The sequence below is a fragment of the Loxodonta africana genome, chromosome 6 (genome assembly GCF_030014295.1).
Source record: "Loxodonta africana isolate mLoxAfr1 chromosome 6, mLoxAfr1.hap2, whole genome shotgun sequence".
Taxonomy (NCBI): domain Eukaryota; kingdom Metazoa; phylum Chordata; class Mammalia; order Proboscidea; family Elephantidae; genus Loxodonta; species Loxodonta africana.
The window spans coordinates 49,067,506-49,089,828 of NC_087347.1; the positions used below are offsets into that span (position 1 = coordinate 49,067,506).

Sequence of the window (22,323 nt, forward strand, 5' to 3'; positions counted from 1 at the left end):
TTGTTGATCCAGCAGAGCACCTGTAAGACATTAACCAAGGTAAAAGTAAATTCCCAACTACTGAGCTCTGTCTAGAGTGTCCCCTCTGAGAAGTGGCTTGATTGTAAATTTCCATCTTTCCCAGTAACTTTTGGTTTCTGACTTGTACTTGATGCTGTTTTTTCTCCACTTGGCATCTTAATATGAATGGGATGTTTCTTGTTAACTGATATTCATAGACTTTTTGTATCGGTTTCAGTTGCTCTGGAGGATGACCAACTCTCATTTTGAAACATATTTCTTAAAATTTTTTTTATATATTCCATAATTTATATTTTGTAAGACCATCCCAAACATCCACATTTGGTAAAATACGTATTTATGTTTGCATGAGTCAGTAACAAACTTTTCTGTATATAGATTATCAGACTGGTTTGCAATATACAAAAAAACCATTCAAGCCACATTATATGTTTGGCACTTTTCTGGAGAAAAACTAAACTTAGTTCTGAAGGTAAAATTTTTGGAAGCCAATTAAGGACTAGTATTTTGGATTATCGTATCCTAAAATGATGGCTATATGTTCCAGAAGCTGAGGGGGAAATTTTTATTTTTGAATAAAATTTATGAGGTGTTAAGATCTTGAGAGTTACCCAGCATTGCAGTTTTTGTGCCAGTAATGTAACATAGTATAACATTGTTCTTTTTAAACATTATCAGGGAAACATATATACATTTAAAATTAATTACTTTTTACATCTCTCTGTAGTTGTTAAATTATGTTAAAAACATGATTTAAAAAATAAAAATAAAAATGGAGAGTTCTAAAAAAGAACTTTTTTATGTAGTGTCAACTGAAAAATTTCGGTTTCTTCTGTTAGAAAATATGCTCAAATTTTTCTAGTCCGTCAAATTTCTAGTCCATAGCTAGTTTTAATTGACTTGTGGAAAACATTCGTTGTTTAATAAGTTTAAAAGCATAAAGAGGATTAAATTTAATTTTAGTAGCTTGAATTGGAAAGAAAACCTAGTAGTGTTAACAAGTTTTGTGAAGGAGGACCTAGACATAACACTGTCAGCATGTATTTCTGACACAGTATTTTGTTTTGAATCTTTATATGGCCTTTTTGTTTTTCAAGTTTGACATTTTTGCTTGTGGCTTTTTGGGGGGGTTTCATTGCAGGATGACGATGACTACTCATCATCTACAAGTTTGCTTGGTCAGAAGAAGCCAGGATATCATGCCCCTGTGGCATTGCTTAATGATATACCACAGTCAACAGAACAGGTGACTTCTTTTGAAACTGTTTTATTCAGCTAAAGAAGGGTGACTATCGCAGTTCCCATGGAAAGTCCACACATTTTAGTAATCACTTTTTGTAATGTTTTGGGCAGTGTTGACTTGGGAGAATTACAGATAATATTTAATTCATTTTATAAAGGTAATTGTGTCAGTATCTATGACTTAGGAGAATTACAGATAATATTTAATTCATTTTATAAAGGTAATTGTGTCAGGATACATGAACTGTGGAAATGTGGACATGTATATCATCTCATTTCCATATGCCTTATTTTTTCATATTAACATTTACCTATAAAACCATACAGAAAATTTTATTAGTAGGTATTTATTGAACATTTTTCCATGTTTTATAATGTTATTTTTATTTATTATATTCTGTTCGGTTATTTAATAAAGTGGGCGTAACGGGTGAGACATGCTTCTTTTCAGTATGATCCATTTGCTGAGCACCGGCCTCCGAAGATTGCAGACCGCGAAGATGAATACAAAAAGCATAGGCGGACCATGATAATTTCCCCAGAGCGTCTTGATCCTTTTGCAGATGGTAATTCTTTCCCACTTTTCTATAAGTATTGAGAAATTTATTTGTATTAAGTTGTCTTTAGCCCTTTGATTTTTTTTGGCATGCTTATGAATTTACTTTTCTTTTTTAAAATCCCCCTTTAGATTTATATAGATTTGGTTGAAGTCACAGATGCCATATTCTTCATCTTTATAATGCAAGTTTTCTTTCCAGGTAGAAGGACAAGAAAATATTGAGCCAATGCCATAGAAACGCAAAGGGTTAAAGGTTTTTCTTTTACTTTTGTTTTGGGTACGCTTTCTATACATTGAACAAATGTGTGTTTCTGCTGAAAATACTTGCAAATTATTGAAAGTTTTCATTCCAAATCCTAGATTTTTAGGATTGTTACTTTTGAGAAACATTCTCACATTAGAGCTCCCCCCATGTTGCTCTAAATATAGTTTAGTAAATGCATCTACTTTGCTTTAAGCATACTTAAAAATAAAACAAGTATATATACAAAGACTTTGATAATTTTAATAGTTGGAGTCTGTTTTGCTAATTGTAGTGTGCAAGTCAGCACAAGGGGCAATAGTGAACCTGATGGAAGCTTTCCTCAGGTGAGTGAGTTTCACAAGCAAAATTAGGTGCCTGTTTCTTAAAATTAGATTCTGCTGCAGGTTTACAAATTAGACTTATCAGCCTGCATGAATTAGTAGGGATTTTTTTTTTACTTGCTTAATTGTAATTGATTTAAACATGTATGTCAGAATTCACAGGCCCATACTAACTGTCCTTAATTTCTTTCCTACAGCAGTACTGCTATATGCCAGTCCTGTCTGCATTCTTAAGGGTGCAGTTCAACACATCCTCTCTAGATTATGGTGAAAAAGTATTCCAAAGGAAGTCTTATCAGAGCTAGTGTCAGAAAGAATGACACTGCCAATTGGGCATGATCTTCAGTATAGGAAATGTCTTAGAATTTTATTATTTTTTCCTGAATCATTATGATGCTATACTACTAGTATAGCTAATTGTCACATTTCTAAAGCGTAGTGTGCCTGTGTGAATCTTGCTGTATACAGTTTGGGCTTCTTTAAAATACTTCGAAGTTTGAAAAGCAAATACTGAAACTTCAAGAGACTAACACATCTCTTTGTACACCACATTTCTTCTGTGTGCATCATAATAACTGGTAGAAGTAATGTATGTCAAGTAATGTTTCCAGTTGTAATTTATACTTTATAAGAATTAAATTATATTTCTGGGTCAACAAAACTTAAAGCATGAAGCCCTTTTTAATAACATGACATCAGAAAAAGATAATAGGAATATTTTTTAAAAGATTTTCTAAACCGTAACTGTTCTAGAACGTTGTTTGAAGAACTTATCTAGGCATAGTTATTTGTAGTCAGGATTTTAACAGCTTGCAACAGGTAATGTTTTGAATATAAATATCTTTCCAAAGTGTTACTAATGGTAAAGAGATAATTTTCTAGGCTTCTATTCTGCTGCTTGAAGTCAGAACTGCTGATGGAGACAAAGGCACGAAAGTGTACGTATTCCGGATTAGCAACCCAGGAACCCATCACTTCTGAAGACTCTAAACTGTGCTGTCATTTTGTTTTATATGCATTAAAATATTTGTTTTAAACTGCTGTAGATATGTTTGTGTTCAAACAGGTTAAATTGATCAGCAAAACTCAATAAAAAGTAAGATGTATAATTATTAAAGTTTTCCATCAAATATAAATTAAATGATTATGGAATAACATAATATTAGAGCAGGGCAGATAAATCAACTGAACCTAATTATCTTTTATTTATTGTACTCTTGTCCTGTTGCTGTTCTTTTCTGCAGGAGGGAAGACCCCTGATCCTAAAATGAATGCCAGAACTTACATGGATGTAATGCGAGAACAGCATTTGACCAAAGAAGAGGTTTGTGAACCTTATTTTAATGGTTGTGAATGAATGTAAAGAAAGGTTAGATCGAGAGACTTACGATTTCTTTTTGTAATTTACTACACAAGTAATATTTATTTATACATATATATTTTTTTCGTACTTTAGGTAAAGGCTTACAGCGCAGATTACTCATTAAACAGTACACGTATTGTTTTATGACTTTGGTTAACAACTGTACAGCATGTCAACACTTTCCCTTCTCCACCCTGGGATCCCTGTTACCAACTTTCCTGTCTCCTTCTGCTTTGTAGTCTTTGCCCCTGGGCTGGCATGCCCCTTTAGTATTGTTTTGTTTTATGGGCCTATCTAATCTTTGGCTGAAGGGTGAACCTCAGGAGTGATTCATTACTGAGCTAAAAAGGTGTCCGGAGGCCACATTCTCAGGGATTCTCCAGTCTCTGCGAGGCCAGTAAGTTTGGTTTTGGGTTTTTTTTTTGGTGAGTTAGAATTTTGTTCTGTGTTTTTCTCCAGCTCTGTCTGGGATCCTCTATTGTGATCCCTGTCAGAGCAGTTAGTGGCGGTAGCCGGGCACCATTTAGTTTTATTGGACTCAGTCTGGTGGAGGCCGTGGTAGATGTGGTCCATTAGTCCTTTGGACTAATCTTTCCCTAATGTCTTTAGTTTTTTTCATTCTTTCTTGCTCCCAGAGGGGCAAGTGGAGTGTCCTAGATGGCCGCTCAGAGGCTTTTAAGACCCCAGATGCTACTCACTAAAATAGAATGTAGAACATTTTCTTTATAAACTGTGTTATGCCATTTGAACTAGGTGTTCCCCAAGGCTGTGGTCCCCACAGCCCTCAGCCCAGCAATTCAGTCTCTCAGGGAGTTTGGATGTGTCTATGGAGCTTCCATGACCTTGCCTTGTACAAATTGTGCTGGTGTCCTACACAAGTAATATCATAATAGTATTAATAAAAATTAAGTCGATAAAGAATCTCACCCAAAATTCTACCACCTTCCAAATTAAACTTTTCATATTTCTGTGTCTGTTTTTGATACCTGGCCCCTTGGCCATATGGGTACATTTGAATCTTAAGAGTGGATGTGTTCCTTGAAAAATTCCTAAGCCTCCCATAAGGTTCAGTATGGATATGGGTAGAAAATTCTGAAGGATTCCAGAGATTACTCCATTTTAACAGTAAACCCCCATAACTTTATTATATATTAATAGATTTGTTTGTTACGTGAATTAAGTGGGTAATGGAGCCTCTTTTAAAATTTTAGGCTTTGTTGAATGTAATCATAACAATTTTATTTTTACTTTTTATCATTTTTCTATCTTGCTACATAGTCTTATTTTCTACTTATATGAGTTTTTAAAACCCTGTTTTTCAGTGAGTCTTGGCTCTTCACTGTTGGTAACATGATGAAGATAGGTTACTTCACTGATGACTATATACAGAGTTGGGTGCTTTTTGCTATAAATTCTGTACTTGGTCCTCTATTTGTGCAGAAAGATGCTGTGTAAAACTGGAAACAGAGAAAGAGATTAAGGAATGGGACCCCAGAAGCACAGAAAGAGGAGTTAGTGCAGTATAGAATAGGATGTTAAATAAAGTCGACTGTACTAATGACATAAAAATAATAAGGAAACATTTTAAATACAGATGCTCACTGTTCGTTCAAATATTTTTCAGAGGGAAATTAGGCAACAACTAGCAGAAAAAGCTAAAGCTGGAGAACTAAAAGTCGTCAATGGAGCAGCAGCATCCCAGCCTCCATCAAAAAGAAAACGGCGCTGGGATCAGACAGCTGATCAGACTCCTGGTGCCACTCCCAAAAAGCTGTCAAGTTGGGATCAGGCAGAGGTAATATCTTTTGATTTGTTATTACTTAGAAATTCTCTGTTAGAAAGGATGTTCTTTTTGGAGTATTAAGTTTAGACATGTAGGTATGTCACATAGTGGAGGGTGAGTACAGTGTAGTGGTCTTCCGCATTTTCTAGGTGAAGAATTTATGCCTCTGACCACTTGCCTCTGGTGTGCAGTGCTGCTACATGCCCTGAATCGGTTTACTCCCCTAGAGGACTTCTTTACATTGCCGGACCTCTTTAGTTTCACTTTTAGTTGATGATGTTGCTTATTTTTTCCTCATAATATAAACAGTCAAAACGTCTACGATTCTGCCTCTGTCTCTTCTCATTTACTCTGCTTCCCCACCTGTTAGGATATGAACTGTTTGTGCAGGTTGACCATCTAAAGCTAAGTATACCATTTATGCTCCATTTTCTGTCTTCCCTTACTAACTCAAGGACTCTTGTGTAACATCAGTTTTTTTCCTTGTCCACCAGCAAACATGTTCTATCGTTCTTCTGTCTCTTAAAAAAAAAAAAAAAAAAACTACAGAAAACCATCCCTTGATCCTCATATCCCTTTTCAGCTACCATCCCATTTCTGTCTCTTTTTTACTACAGAAGACCTTAAATGAGTTGTGTATACTTGCTGTATCTGTTGACCTGTCTTTTGCCTGCATCATAACTCAAGGTCATGAGACCTCTTTGTTTCTGAACTCAAAGGTCTGTTCTCAATCTTCATATTACTTAGCATGTAATTAGCTGTGGCTTTCTTTGAAACCTTTTTTTTCTTTCAGCCTCTGGGTTTCAGTCTTTCTTGGTTCTCATGCTCTCCTGACTACTCCTGCTTGGTCTCTCTTGCAGGATCCTCCTCATCTTCCTTACCTCTGAACTTTTTTTTTTTTTTTTTTTTAGTGCTCAGTCCTTAGACTTTTTCCATCTTCACTCACTAGGATTTTATCCCTGTCCTTCAGTGCTGTCTTTACACAGACAACTCCTACATTTTTATAAACCTAATCTATTGCTTCTTTGTTCTTCAGACTTTTATATATCTGTTCAACCTGACACTTTTACTTGGGAGACTAATAAGCATTTCAAAATCAGTATTTCCCCTTTCTCTCCCTCCCCTCCAACCTGCTCCGCTGGTCTCTCCTGTGTCTGTTTGGTTCAAGCCAGACTCTTAGGAGTCAGTCATTTAGAAATCATCCTATACTCCTTTCTTTTTCTCTCACCCCATATCCTATCTATAACAAATTTTGTTGGCCTTAACTTCAAATATATTCAGAATAGAACCATTTTTCATGACCCCTGTCCCCGCCACACTAGTCTAAGTCATTATCAGCTCTGGCTTAGCCTACTGCAGGTTTATTTACAAATCAAGAAAAACCTGTCAGGCTGTGGCAGTAATTTCTCAAACTCAGAATTGGAGTATATTGCTAAACGGTTTATTTTAAGATACATCCTGAGGAATTCTCTTTTGCTTACTGATAGATAAATTGAGAGGATTTGGTTCTGCTGATTATGAATAATTACTAATTCTGTGGTTGACATTTAGTGTTAAATTTTAAAAATTGGGAAAGAGAAACTTACCTTCCTAGTGTCTGATTAATTGTCTGCTCATGGTAAGTAGACACAAGCATTGATGTCTTTCGTCTAAGTTAGAGATTCAGGCTGTGTTTTCTTTCATTCAGCTCATTTAATAGAACTCTGCCTTAAATCATGACTTCGGAATTGTAATGGATACTAGGAAGGATGCCCCTTCTAATACAGCAGGACGGGCAGCTGCCAAAACATGAGATTTTGAACAGTGTATGTGCTTCATTTATCTAATCCAGAGTTTCTCAATTTTGAGTAATATATAGAATCTTTTTAAAGGAAGAAATACTCAGCCTTAAATTTGTGAATGTTATTATGCAGATTTGCAAACATAGAAAATTAGATAACACTCCTGTCACTCCTGTTAAGAGCATCCAACTTAAAAACAAGTATATACAGTATACTATAAAACCTGTAGAATGCTTATAAGTCAGTACTTCAGTAAACATTTTAAGTTGTTCACACTAAATCACCTGCTGCATCGATACGGTATTGTCTGCACTGTGCAGTTTCTTTTGATAGCATAGCTATCTGATGCCCTACATCACCCATTACTTGTCTCCATTTTAGCTACTACGGGACTTTTAATCACTTCAGTCTACCTCTAGCCTTTTTACACTAATCTTGTCAGCATCAGTTAGGGTAATATTTGGTGGAGACATAGTTATAAAAATAAACTTATCCAAAGGATTGAAATGATGGGGCAGTCCCTGGTTGTAATTACTGAGGTGGTAAAAAAAAATGTTTATGTTAAACACATATACACACAATGAAAGTTAGTTGCTGTTGAGTCGATTTCGCCTCATGGTGACCTTGTGTGTCAGAGTAGAACTGTGCCCCATAGGGTTTTCAGGGGCTGTTTTTTTGGGAGTAGATCACCAGGCCTTTCTTCCAAGGCACCTCTGGATAGATAAGAACTTCCAACCTTTCAGTTAGCAGTGGAGTGCATTAAGCATTTGCACCACCCAGGGACTCCCACACACATAGTGTTTAACCAAAAGCACAAAGACAGTATTTCTTACAACTCATGGATTACCTCTCCCCTCTAAGCCCCAGTTTAAGAAGTACTGATGTAATTAGAGCTGAAATTCTGTAGTTGCAGATCTAGAGAAACCTTAGTTATGTTCCGAAAGTCACAGAGCTATTAGTGCCATATCCAAGACTCATACCCAGAATTTTATTTTTTTTTTTAACTCAGGGCTTTTTTCACTGCTCCAAATTAAAGCTTTGTTTTTGGTCGTAAACATATTTGCTAGCAGGTAAGTATCTTTTAGATAGAAAGATAGTCTACTCTGACTCTTAATTATAGTGAACAGAAGTAGAACATTTGTTCAGCAGAAATGTTTCTAGTTATTTCTCTGTGGGTGTGCAGATACGTGAATTTTTTTTTTTTTTTTTTTCCAGACCCCTGGGCATACCCCTTCCCTAAGATGGGATGAGACACCAGGTCGTGCAAAGGGAAGCGAGACTCCTGGAGCAACCCCAGGCTCAAAAATATGGGATCCTACACCTAGTCACACACCAGCGGGAGCTGCTACTCCTGGACGAGGCGATACACCAGGCCATGCGACACCAGGCCATGGAGGCGCAACTTCTAGCGCCCGTAAAAACAGATGGGATGAGACACCCAAAACAGAGAGAGGTACTTCACTTCTAGTGGAGTCTGAACGTGTGTTTGGGTTAAATGTTCACTTGATGAGTGGAATGTTTCGAGACTGAAACCTGTTCTTTCAAGCCCTGGTTGGGCAAGTAAATAACCAGCCCCTTTGGGGATACATAAAGAACTGAGATCATATCCCTAATATTTTTCCCTGAAGATATTTAAGATTTATTTCAGAAAGAACATTGGGGGAGAGTAAAATTTGTAGACCGTAACACCTTGTTTTTTGTGTACGTGATATAAAGCTATAATTAACTGTATATGAGAATAGCTGTGGCAAGTTAAGATTTAATAGTAAATCTGCTTTGTTAAAATTTCATAAATAATTTTTAATCACATGGGAGAGTACTTAAACTTGTAATGGAAGAAGCAGTTATAGGCTTGAACTCCAGAATAGCTCAGCTGCACGGAGAAATGAAGTGGCTCAAGTTATATATAGTGAGCGTCTCTGGGTTTTGATATTATAGGTGGTTAGAATATTTCACTATGTTTTCCTGTTGCTTGATCGTTAGTGTGTCTTGTTAGTGTAATTTGTGGAAAAGAAACACTAAAAACGGTGAAAGGTGGGTAAATACGAAATGGAACATAAAAACTTGAAATGGAGACCATTTCAAGAATGTCCTGTTTCTGAACTTGAGCGTTTTGAGTATGTAAGCAGTTTAAAGATAATATTGTTTTGACCATGGTTAAAATTGTGGTCTTAATTCACTTTTTCTTTTTCTTTAAAGATACTCCTGGGCATGGAAGTGGATGGGCTGAGACTCCTCGAACAGATAGAGGTGGAGATTCAATTGGTGAAACACCAACCCCAGGAGCCAGTAAAAGAAAATCACGTTGGGATGAAACACCAGCTAGTCAGATGGGTGGAAGCACTCCTGTTCTGACCCCTGGGAAAACACCAATTGGCACACCAGCCATGAACATGGCAACCCCTACTCCAGGTAGAAACTCTCTCATTGGAAATAATTTTCCTTTTGAAAATATTTAGAAATTTTTCCCCCTGGTTTTTTGTGTACTGTTAATGCCAGTTTTTAGCAAGGATAAGGGGTATGAAAAAAAAGTCTTGGTTTGAATTTATACCGTAAGAGCAATTAAATGTTAGGACTCATTTAACTTATACCCAAGGACCTATGTAATGATACAGTTTGGCATTACAAATTGTTACAGAAATTTGCTTTTTTTGATAGGTCATATAATGAGTATGACTCCTGAACAGCTTCAGGCTTGGCGATGGGAGAGAGAAATTGATGAGAGAAATCGTCCACTTTCTGATGAAGAACTAGATGCTATGTTCCCAGAAGGCTATAAGGTAATAACAGTGAATAATGAATGTGAATTCTATTTTTTTCTTTAAATTATTTGGCAGGTCAAGTTTGGCTTGGCCTTACCCAGATTTACTGCAGCCATTCCATTCTTATAGCTATTTCCATGTATAGTTCGGTTTCAAGAAGTAATACATGGAGATGAAAAGAAATGAATGACATGAAGCTTTTACTGCCTTTTGGAATGGAGAAATCACAAAGACTTCTGGAAGTCCACAGACCGTGCTTTGAGAACTGGTGCCTTAGGAGTATGGAATGGGTTGCTGCTCCAGTTTACTACAGGTCCCAGGGTTAAAGCTCATATTAGATCATGGTTGTTTTACTTGATGCCTCACAAGAGTTTGTGTATTTATAAGTTGATGAGTTGCCAGTGAACACAATGCATATTCTTTTTTACCATAGCAACTTGAAGTTTATTTTAAACTATAGAATTTTCTTGGCACTTTGAGAATATTTGCTGGTCCAAAGGTAATGTGTAGTCACATAGCTAGTTACTGTCATGCCAGACTTGAAACTTAAGTTGTCTTTTTAGCTAACGCCCGCTGCTTTTCAGTTTATGTGTATGGTTCCCCCGCCCCCCGCCCCCGCCTTCCTAGGTCGATATTAGAATGTTTAAGTGTGCATCTTTTCTTTTTTTTTTTTTTTTGCTTTGTTAACTTCTTTATATCCTCCACATAATGCTGTAAGTATAGACACAACCTACTATTGACTGCCTGAGTGACTTTCACTTTTCTTCATTGATTTCCTCTTAGTAGTGGGAGGGGACAGTCTTATTAATGAACATAAAAAAGAGGAGACCTTTAAGTCTTTAATTTATGAGTGATGCTAGTGGCCTTGATTTCATAGGTCTCTAATCTGTAGAATGGAATTCCAAATCATTTTTCAAAATAGTGATCTATGCTTGTGTGTTAACTAAGAGTATAAAAATAATTGGATAACAAAATTCAAATAGCGTCAATATATACTTAATTTAATCTTTAATACAGATTTTTAGACACAACAGTGTAGGCTTTTTGGGAAAGACCTTTATAGGCTTATTGACCTGTCCTGGAATTTGTACTAAAACAAATTTGGAGGCCCCAAAACATTTAAATGGGGAAAAGACAGTCTTTTTAACAAATGGTGCTGGCGTAACTGGATATCCACCTGCAAAACAACGAAACAAGACCCCTACCTCACTCCATGCACAAAAACTAACTCAAAATGGATCAAAGACCTAAATATAAAGTCTACAGCGATAAAGATCATGGAAGAAAAAGTAGGGACAATGTTAAGAGCCCTAATACATGGCATAAAACAGTATACAAAACATTACTAACAGTGCAGAAGAAAACCTAGATAACTGGGAGCTCCTAAAAATCAAACACCTATGTTCATCCAAAGACTTCACCAAAAGAGTAAAAAGACTACCTATAGACTGGGAAAAAGTTTTTAGCTATGACATTTCTTTCTGATCAGCACCTGATCTCTAAAATCTACATGATACTGCAAAAACTCAACTGCAGAAAGACAAATAACCCAATTAAAAAATGGGCAAAAGATACGAATAGACACTTCACTAAAGAAGACATTCAGGTAGCTAACAGATATATGAGGAAATGTTCACGATCATTAGCCATTAGAGAAATGCAGATCAAAACTACAATGAGATTTCCTCTCACTCCAGGAAGGCTGGCATTAATCCAAAAAGCACAAAAGAATAAATGTTGGAGAGGCTGTGGAGAGATTGGAACACTTCTACACTGCTGGTGGGAATGCAAAATGGTACATCCACTTTGGAAATTTATTTGGCTCTTCCTTAAAAAGCTAGAGATAGAACTACCATATGATCTAGCAGTCCCACTCCTTAGAATATATGCTAGAGAAATAAGAGCCTTTACACGAACAGACATACGCACACCCATGTTTATTGCAGCACTGTTTACAATAGCAAAAAGATGGAAGCAACCAAGGTGCCCATCAACAGATGAATGAATAAATAAATTATGGTGTATTTACACTACGCATCGATAAACAACAGTGAGGAATCTGTGAAACATTTCATAACATGGAGGAACCTGGAAGGCATTATGCCAAGTGAAGTTAGTCAGCTGCAAAAGGACAAATATTGTATAAGACCACTATTATAAGAACTTGAGAAATAGTTTATGAGAGGGGGGAGGGAGGGTGGGGGAGGGGCATTTGCTAATTAGGTAGTAGATGAGAACTACTTTAGGTGAAGGGAAAGACAGCACACAATACAGGGGAGGTCAGCACAATTGGACTAAACCAAAAGCAAAGAAGTTTCCTGAATAAACTGAATGCTTCAAAGGCCAGCATAGCAGGGGCAGGGGTCTGGGGGCCATGGTTTCAGGGGACATCTAAGTCAGTTGGCATAATAAAATCTATTAAGAAAACATTCTGCATCCCACTTTGAAGAGTGGCGCCTGGGGTCTTAAACACTAGCAAGCAGCCATCTAAGATGCATCAATGGGTCTCAACCCACCTGGATCAAAGGAGAATGAAGAATACCAAGGACACAAGGTGATCAGGAGCCCAAGAGACAGAAAGGGCCACATGAACCAAAAACTACATCATCCTGAGACCAGAAGAACTAGATGGTGCCTGGCTACAACCGATGACTGCCCTGACAGGGAACACAACAAAGAACCCCTGAGGTAGCAGGAGAGCAGTGGGATGCAGACCCCAAATTCTCATAAGACCAGACTTAATGGTCTGACTAAGACTAGAAGGACCCTGGTGATCATGTCCCCTAGACCTTCTGTTGGCCCAGGACAGGAACCATTCCCGAAGCCAACCCTTCAGACGTGGATTAGACTGGACAGTGTGTTGGAGAGGGATGCTGGTGAGGAGTGAGCTTCTTGGATCAGGTGGACACTTGAGACTGTGTTGGCATCTCCTGCCTGGAGGGGAGATGAGAGGGTGAAGGGGGTTAGAAGCTGGCGAAATGAACATGAAAAGAGAGAACGGAGGGAGGGAGCAGGCTGTCTCATTAGGGGGAGAGTAATTGGGAGTGTGTAGCAAGGTGTATGTGGGTTTTTGTGTGAGAGACTGACTTGATCTGTAAACTTTCACTTAAAGCATAATAAAAATTATTTAGAAAGAAATTTGACACTAGTGTAAAAAACTGTTAGAGAAATCTTTACTGATTTTTTTAAAATTTTTATTGTAAAAATATAAAGAATACAGACTTTAAAAAACATTTTATTGGTTTTGCAGAAGATTTAATCAAGCAGTGTGTATCATGCAAGGTGTTTTGGTAAATATTTAGTTTTTACTTTTTAATGCATTTAACTCATTTTTGTAGAGTTTTAGGCTTAGATGTTAATATTTGATTTTATACCGCAGGGGTTTATGTAGGTAATGTTTTATTTTATTAAAATGTAACAGTTTATACATTACGTATGTATACCTTGCAAGCCTATTTCCATTGATAGGAAGAGTGTACATGAAATATTCCATGCTTTTAGAGAGCCTTTTTTTTTTTTGAAAATCGCTGACTCAGGTTTTGTAATTCAGAATTTGTTTACAATTTAAAATCTTGGCTCACCAACATGTTTATACAGATTAATGTTTGAAAGTGATTGAATAAACCTGCCATTTATTTCATTTTTCACAACCCTAATAGATTTAGTATTAGTGAATGGGAAATAAAATTCATCAGCTATATTTTAAAACTAATAAGATAGAAAAGGGAGATGTTAATTCTTCTCTCTAACCAAGCAAAAAGCTTCATGGCTGGTAAACTCCATCATAAGTGCAAATATTATTTATTATGGTGTTCCTAATTAATGTTATGAAAATCCTGAACTGTATTTTATCTGCATTAGGTACTTCCTCCTCCAGCTGGTTATGTTCCTATTCGAACTCCAGCTCGAAAGCTGACAGCAACTCCAACACCTTTGGGTGGCATGACTGGTTTCCACATGCAAACTGAAGATAGAACTATGAAAAGTGTTAATGACCAACCATCTGGAAATCTTCCATTTTTAAAACCTGATGACATTCAATACTTTGATAAACTATTGGTGAGTGGTGATAGCAGAATTAAAATGTTACATTTTGTTTTGGAGTTATAAATCATAGCATCTCATCCTACCTTAAAATTATTTTTCTTCATGCTATCAGGTTGATGTTGATGAGTCAACACTTAGTCCAGAAGAGCAAAAAGAGAGAAAAATAATGAAGTTGCTTTTAAAAATAAAGAATGGAACACCTCCAATGAGAAAGGTGAGCACCACTTTATTAAATCAGTATGTTCATTATATTTTTTTGTTTAGAAATTTATAATTAACCTCTTCATATTGAGGGCTTTTATTTAGCTTTTATCCACGATTTTTGTGCTAATAAGAATGCTGAAAGGCAAGGTTCTCCTTTTTGTCCTTAAAGCCTTTAAAATATTAAGACTCTGAGGTAATTAGTGGCATTTTGTGGGGAATTGTATTAGGATTCCAGGGCTCCTAATTATCATTACGTGGCTTGTAAAAGGTAGATTATTTAAAGGAAATTTTAAAGGATTTTACATTGTGATTTCATTGTTCTACTAAATTACCTTTTTTAAGTTGTTTGAAAAACATTGACTTTCTTTCATGCAATTCAAACTGCAGAGTAATTTTGATAGGATGAATTTATGCTCTTTGTAAAATGTTTGTGATGTGTCCACTAAAAATATTAAGTTGCAGAAAACCATGGAGTAACTTGCTCATTCAAAATGCTTGATTGTAAAGAAAACACACCTTTTAACTCTACTTTTTTCCAGGCTGCATTGCGTCAGATTACTGATAAAGCTCGTGAATTTGGAGCTGGTCCTTTGTTTAACCAGATTCTTCCTCTACTGATGTCTCCTACACTTGAGGATCAAGAACGTCATTTGCTTGTGAAAGTTATTGATAGAATATTATACAAACTTGATGACTTAGTTCGACCATATGTACACAAGGTTTGTTATTTTCAAGTAGTGTTTCTGATGGCTTGATATTTTTATTTTTTAATATAAAAGAAATCCATGCTTTTTAAAAAAACAAATCCAGGTTATGTTTGTGTATTCGTGAAATTTAAAAATTCTGAAAAAGCGATAGCTGGTACTATAAGTTCATAGTAGAAAGAAAAAGTCTTAGCCCATGCAAGCCACTCTGAGGTAACCAATTTTAAATTTAGGTACCATTCCAGACATTTTTCTTTGCACAAGCATGTGTTACACACATGGAGGTACATATAGATGTAACTTTCTGCCATCTTTACCGTAGTGGATTCACAGTCATATTTTTTCATTTGCCTTTTTTTTGACATTAGTGTGACAAAAAGTGTGTTACAGTGTTCTGCTTTTTCGTGTTAAGAATCATCTTTTAGCTGATGGTAATTATGGCTTAGAATTGCAAAAATACAGGTAGTTGTGCAGGGTTTTTTATTGTTGCTGCTGTTTTTAAATATTGAATATTTGTTAGTCTCTGTAGTTAGCAGTTCCCACAAAATTTCATCTTCAGCTGGGGTTTGAAATTCTGTTATTAAAATTCTTAAACAGTTAGTCTCTTGATTAACAGAGGCCTGGGGGTAATTATAAATTTCCTATATGTATTTAATTCTGTTGCATTATTTGCTTTGAAAATAAAGCTCCTTCTCTCCTTGTTTTTCTTCTTCCAGATTCTTGTGGTCATTGAACCACTGTTGATTGATGAAGATTACTATGCTAGAGTGGAAGGCCGAGAGATTATTTCTAATTTGGCAAAGGTATTTACAGAAAATTTCTAGAGAAGAAAGTTTTATATCTGTGGGTGGGAGTTATTTGATTATGGAAAAAAATGGTTGAGGGTTAATGTTTTATCAGCTTATGACCATTCACTTTTCTTGTCCTTTTAGGCTGCTGGTCTGGCTACTATGATCTCTACTATGAGACCTGATATAGATAATATGGATGAGTATGTCCGTAACACAACTGCAAGAGCCTTTGCTGTTGTAGCGTCTGCCCTGGGCATTCCTTCTCTATTGCCCTTCTTAAAAGCTGTGTGTAAAAGCAAGAAGTCCTGGCAAGCAAGACACACTGGTATTAAGATTGTACAGCAGATAGCTATTCTTATGGGCTGTGCCATCTTGCCACATCTCAGAAGTTTAGTTGAGATCATTGAACATGGTAAGTCATAATATAACTTTGTCTCTCTTTTATAAGGCAGCTGTCCTGAAATTTGGGCAACCAATTTGGGGAGATAAATAGAAGAGCTTTAACTACAGAAACACCATATAATGTATTTTATGATGAGGTTTATAATACTATCTTTTAACAGGCTGTGGTTCTTACTGAGTTTTGCCAAGTGTTAATTGTTAGTTTAGTGTGAACAAAACACTAAACGTTTGACTTGAGTAAAATGCTAGGCATATTGCTGGAATCTAGATGGTGTTGTAGAAATTAGGAAATCTTAAACTTGGTGCCTTCGAGTTGATTACAACTCACAGCGACTCTATAGGACAGAATAGAACTGCCTCATGGGGTTTCCAAGGAGCTGCTGGTGGATTCAGACTGCCGACCTTTTGGTTAGTAGCTGAGCTCTTAACCAGTGTGCCACCAGGATTAGGTAACATTAGTGTTCAGTTAAATCCTGTGTTTGGTTTTATAGGTCTCGTGGATGAGCAGCAAAAAGTTCGGACCATTAGTGCTTTGGCTATTGCTGCCTTGGCTGAAGCGGCAACTCCTTATGGTATTGAATCTTTTGATTCTGTGCTAAAGCCTCTATGGAAGGGTATCCGCCAACACAGAGGAAAGGTAGATCCATGAAGTAGATTTTATTTTTGTTTTGATTTTGACTCATTAAAGTTAAGGTGACTTAAATCTAATTTACTAACATGTATATTTTTATTTTAAAATAGGGTCTGGCCGCTTTCTTAAAAGCTATTGGGTATCTCATTCCTCTCATGGATGCAGAATATGCCAACTACTATACTAGAGAAGTGATGTTAATCCTTATTCGAGAATTCCAGTCTCCTGATGAAGAAATGAAGAAAATCGTGCTAAAGGTAATTGTTCTAGAGTGTTTTTGTTCCAGGTTTGTTCATCTAACCTGAGTTTGTGTTTAAAGATTTTTCAAAAGAAACTTGTGTGTTACACCAGCACTGTATTTGAATTTTTATTATTTTTTAATCTTGTAGGTGGTAAAGCAGTGTTGTGGAACAGATGGTGTAGAAGCAAACTACATTAAAACGGAGATTCTTCCTCCTTTTTTTAAACATTTTTGGCAACACAGAATGGCTTTGGATAGAAGAAATTACCGGCAGGTAAGCGTTTATTATTTTTAAAAATCTTCAAAAATGATTAGACTAATTCTTAAATCACTTTGAATATTATTTTTTCGCCAGATTATCTCACAGTTCGTATGTGCTTGATTGTGAAAGGAGATGGATTTTAGTCAGCCAATTAAATAGCCCAACTACGAATTGATGGCTTTGTCTAGTAAATTAAATGCCTTCGTCTGGCTAGGTGAAACATGGATACAATTTTAGCTTGTATCACCTTGATTTAGACTCACGTTTAAAATTTCTGGTCACCTTTCCCTTAAAGTTTAATAAATGGCATGGTTTACTAGGCCAGTAGATCTTTGGAATATTCAGTTTTCATGATGCCTATTTATTTCCTCACAAGAGCAATTAAAGTGTTTTTTGTTTTTTTTTTTTTCCTCGTCTTTTTAGTTAGTTGATACTACTGTGGAGTTGGCAAACAAAGTAGGTGCAGCAGAAATTATATCTAGGATTGTGGATGACCTGAAAGATGAAGCTGAACAGTACAGAAAAATGGTGATGGAGACAATTGAGAAAATTATGGGTAACTTGGGAGCAGCAGATATTGATCATAAACTTGAAGAACAACTGATCGATGGTATTCTTTATGCTTTCCAAGAACAGACTACAGAGGTAATAACTAATTCTTAAGGCGAGTTGCCACGGACTTTCCTATCTGTGGAAAAACATTACTTTTCAAACAAATAGCATCACTAAAACATAATTGAATTTGGGGGAAAAAATACTCATTTTCCCAGTTGCTACCAGAAATATTCTTCTACCTCCGGTTTTTACATTTGATTTTTTAAAAAGGTGATGTTTACGTGGTTGAAAAAGGTTGAATATTAGTGTATCTTGAGTGTTCAGTGACAGAGACTAAATTCTAGTTCTCAGTGAATGTAATTTTTTTATTTAACTTAGCTTTTTTTTTTTTTTTTTAGGACTCAGTAATGTTGAATGGCTTTGGTACTGTGGTTAATGCTCTTGGCAAGCGAGTCAAACCATACTTGCCTCAGATCTGTGGTACAGTTTTGTGGCGTTTAAATAACAAATCAGCAAAAGTTAGGCAACAGGCAGCTGACTTAATCTCTCGAACTGCTGTTGTCATGAAGACTTGTCAAGAGGTAACCTTTTCTATTGGGTTCTTATTTCTTTATCAAATAGTTTAATATAAATATAACACTGTAATGTTATTTGTTTTGTTATAGGAAAAACTGATGGGGCACTTGGGTGTTGTTTTGTATGAGTATTTGGGTGAAGAGTACCCTGAAGTATTGGGCAGCATTCTTGGAGCACTGAAGGCCATTGTAAATGTAATAGGTATGGAATTTGATGGTCATGTAAGAATTTTTTGGTTTGTTTGGTTTTTAACTTTCTTTGGTTTTTTTGAAAGTGAAATATAGATTCATTAGGAGCTGGGTAGTAATTTCTGATTTTTTTTTTAGCACTTCAAGATTGTAGTTAAGTCAGGGAATGTCACAAATGTCTTATCTCCCAAAATCCATTTATACTGTACTTTAAAGGGGGGAAAAAGGTCAAGTTTAGAATCTGCAAGAGAGGTTGGAGTAGTAACACCTCAAAAAGCTTTGAAGTCATGGTGTAGAGAATCTTAGTAGAAATAACTGTAATATATTCTGCCATGCTCTGGAGTGAAAAAAAGACAGCCCTGAAGTTTTCATCTGGTTTTAGATAAAAATATTATGTATTTATTCAGTCTCAAATTATGTAGTGATTATGGCAGGTTTTTGGCTTGCTGTCAAATTCAAGGAGCATAACCAGGGAGAAAAGTTAATCAGATTATCATCTTTTATATCCAAGTCTTTAAAACTATCAAGTTTTCTAACTCAAAGTAAAAACACAAGCATATTATAAAATGATAATGAACATGGAAAGCAGAACTTTTATTATTTAAAAGCGTTATGATGAAGCAAACAAATGGTCTCTTGTATTTACTCCTATTGCCAAAAGTAACCTCTGCATGGCTTAGAGGGGCTGAAATAACCTAGTAGGAGGCCAGAATAGCTAGCTGTGACAGCCACTGTTTTTCTCCTTTTTGTAAGGGGTTTTTACGGAATGTAGGAGATCTTTCAACTATTTCATTTACGTATAACCCCCAATTCAGCCCGTTCTTTTATGCTTGAAGATACCTACTTGCCAGAAATCAGTCTTGACCACTTGTGGGTCTCTGGTTTGCAGGGAGTTGTAAACCATATTGTTTGTCAGGGAAACATGGGAAAAATAATGGAGAGAGAATCAGAGCAAGCAATTCTAGTTAGAGCAAGAGCCCCTGCCAGCTGCCTCCTTTTTTCTCTCTTCATAGGTGTAAATACCATCCAAGTATGCCCTGCATTGCAGGGAGACTGGAGATCTGTTTGTTTTGCAGTTAAAGGGTAAGGGGGCCCTTTCTGGAAAATTTTGCTTTAATTTACATGTCTATCTCTGGCTTATATTGTTGTGTATGGCCGGAACATAAGCTGTCCCCATATTCAAATGTCAGTGTACAAATACATTTCAAAACCAAATAAAATTTTTTGTTGTTATTGAATATTCATCATTCTTTAAATCACTTCACTAATTTCTTTCATTCCTATGCATTATCAGAAGTTGTTAATAAAAAGTTATGAACAGTTCTGAGTCTGGTGAGAATCTGAGCTCTCTCTTTCCATAGGAGCTATAGTTTATATTTATGCCTGGTCATGTGCATTACATTGCTGAGGAAAAGGAAACATGAACAAAAGTTGAAATTCAAATATTAATTGTTTGTTGACTTTTATTAAATAGGTATGCATAAGATGACCCCACCAATTAAAGATCTCCTGCCTAGACTCACCCCCATCTTAAAGAACAGGCATGAAAAAGTACAAGAGAATTGTATTGATCTTGTTGGACGTATTGCTGACAGGTAAATAGATTACCTAACATTTATATAAGCAGTATTGTTTTTCAGATTGTTGTTGTCGGGCATAGAGTCGCTATGAGTCGGAACCGACTCGTTGGCACCTAACAACAACCACGGCAGCAATCGTTTTTCAGATTTAGCCTCCTAGCAAAATTTGCTTAGTGTTGCTAACGTACAAATGCATATGTGGTCAGGTTTTCTGACATTATTTTCAGTGAAGTTTCAGTTGGTGTGATAATGGGGGATGGCAGTAGTTTTAAGACTAAACCAACCTTTCTGCAGAATCTTAAAATATGCTTAAAATGAGTTAATGACATTTTGCACAGTGGTTACTGTGCCTGGCTGCTAACGAAAAGGTCGACCATTTGAACCCACCAGCTGCTCCATGGGAGAAAGATGTGGCAGTCTGCCTCCGTAAAGATTTACATCATTGGAAATCCTGTGGGGCAGTTCTCCTCTGTCCTGTAGGGTCACTGTGAGTTAGAATCAACTCGATGGCAGTGGGTAATATTATTACACATTATTTTTTTTTTTAGGGGAGCTGAGTATGTGTCTGCAAGAGAATGGATGAGGATTTGCTTTGAACTTTTAGAGCTCTTAAAAGCTCACAAAAAAGCTATTCGTAGAGCCACAGTCAACACATTTGGTTATATTGCAAAGGCCATTGGGTGAGTATTGCTTCCATATTTTTTATTTCTAATAAATCCATTTTGATATCAACAGTTGCTTCTGTGTCTGTAGAATCCCTTTGAGGCATGGTGTACGTAATGCAGTTGAGAAAGCCCCTAATTTAACCACTGACCTTCCAATTTTTGAAATGTTTGTTTAAATTTTAAGTGGAAATGAAACAGGAGATTTTTAGGTTTTCTTTACTCGCACTTGAGGTATTTTGAGAGGGAAATAGTACCATTCTCAAAAAAATTACAAATTTTTGTCCTTTTTAAGAGTAGTGCTTAAAACCAGTTGTTAATGTCACAATCAGCACAATACTCTAAGATTAATCTACAGACTCAATTTACTTGTAACCATTTTATTAATCTGTAGTTACTTGCTTTCACTGTTACAGAAACAAACTGGGAGAAACAGTCATTATAGAAAATAAGACTGGACGTGGCATAGTAACTAAGAAAATATTTTAAAGAAATATACAGAAGTCAGATTAATTAGCGTGTTCTGTTTTCCCCCATTCCTTCCTCTCCTTTTTTGGTAGCAGTAATGAATATTTATTTTAGTGGTGGTGTAGTCAAGAAATTTGCAACAAAAAGCTCTTGCACAAACTTTTTAACACCAATGTCCCTCTGAACCTGTGGTAAAATAAAAGCTTGATGAAAGGGGAGAATAGATACAGGAAAGGTGTGGGAGAGGGAGCATAAGGAAAGGAAAACAGATTTTTATGTGGGGGCATGGGAGACCACAGTTTGGGCACAACCACCCCCATAGGCACCCATGTTTTGACAGCTCAAAGAATTCATTTTAAACAATTAAATGTCTTTACATTTCAGGAACTATGACTAAAGACTGGAAATGACCTGTGAAAATGAATCTATTTGAATTAATTTTTTTCTTTAAAACTGACATTTTAATTTAGATGTTCTTAAGTTTATTATTTTCATTTCTTTGTATTTTTTTCTTTTCCCTCCTGAAAAAATTTCGGCTTGTCATCTAAGTTTGTTGACACTTTTTTTTTTCCTACCAGCCCTCATGATGTGTTGGCTACACTTTTAAACAACCTCAAAGTTCAGGAAAGGCAGAACAGAGTTTGTACCACTGTAGCAATAGCTATTGTCGCGGAAACATGTTCACCCTTCACAGTACTTCCTGCCTTAATGAATGAATACAGAGTTCCTGAACTGAATGTTCAAAATGGAGTGTTAAAATCACTTTCCTTCTTGTTCGAATATATTGGTGAAATGGGAAAAGACTACATTTATGCTGTAACACCATTACTTGAAGATGCTTTAATGGATAGGTAAGTGACTTGAACTAAATGAAAGAAAAAAATTCTAATTTCTGCTTTGTTTTAGAATTTATTGA

At 36.1% G+C, this 22,323-nt stretch overlaps 1 protein-coding gene across 5 annotated transcripts in view; it reads left to right on the plus strand.

Moving 5' to 3' along the window:
• Positions 1–22,323, plus strand: part of SF3B1 (splicing factor 3b subunit 1) — a 38,084-nt gene that overhangs the window by 10,997 nt on the left and 4,764 nt on the right. Inside the window, exons 3-23 of one of the 5 annotated variants that reach the window (XM_003406155.4) lie at positions 1,163–1,267; positions 1,715–1,829; positions 3,652–3,731; positions 5,395–5,565; positions 8,550–8,787; positions 9,534–9,746; positions 9,993–10,114; positions 13,958–14,155; positions 14,256–14,357; positions 14,887–15,066; positions 15,768–15,854; positions 15,984–16,254; positions 16,736–16,881; positions 16,986–17,132; positions 17,265–17,390; positions 17,802–18,023; positions 18,332–18,514; positions 18,599–18,710; positions 20,172–20,292; positions 20,826–20,957; positions 21,986–22,258. In XM_003406155.4, the coding sequence (XP_003406203.1) occupies positions 1,163–1,267; positions 1,715–1,829; positions 3,652–3,731; positions 5,395–5,565; positions 8,550–8,787; positions 9,534–9,746; positions 9,993–10,114; positions 13,958–14,155; positions 14,256–14,357; positions 14,887–15,066; positions 15,768–15,854; positions 15,984–16,254; positions 16,736–16,881; positions 16,986–17,132; positions 17,265–17,390; positions 17,802–18,023; positions 18,332–18,514; positions 18,599–18,710; positions 20,172–20,292; positions 20,826–20,957; positions 21,986–22,258 (3,344 nt within the window). Of the gene's footprint in view, positions 1–1,162; positions 1,268–1,714; positions 3,346–3,651; positions 3,732–5,394; positions 5,566–8,549; positions 8,788–9,533; positions 9,747–9,992; positions 10,115–13,957; positions 14,156–14,255; positions 14,358–14,886; positions 15,067–15,767; positions 15,855–15,983; positions 16,255–16,735; positions 16,882–16,985; positions 17,133–17,264; positions 17,391–17,801; positions 18,024–18,331; positions 18,515–18,598; positions 18,711–19,710; positions 19,781–20,171; positions 20,293–20,825; positions 20,958–21,985; positions 22,259–22,323 lie in introns of those variants that run through there. The other 4 variants (XM_010602619.3, XM_023542601.2, XM_064286856.1 and 1 more) reach the window with 4 other exon arrangements.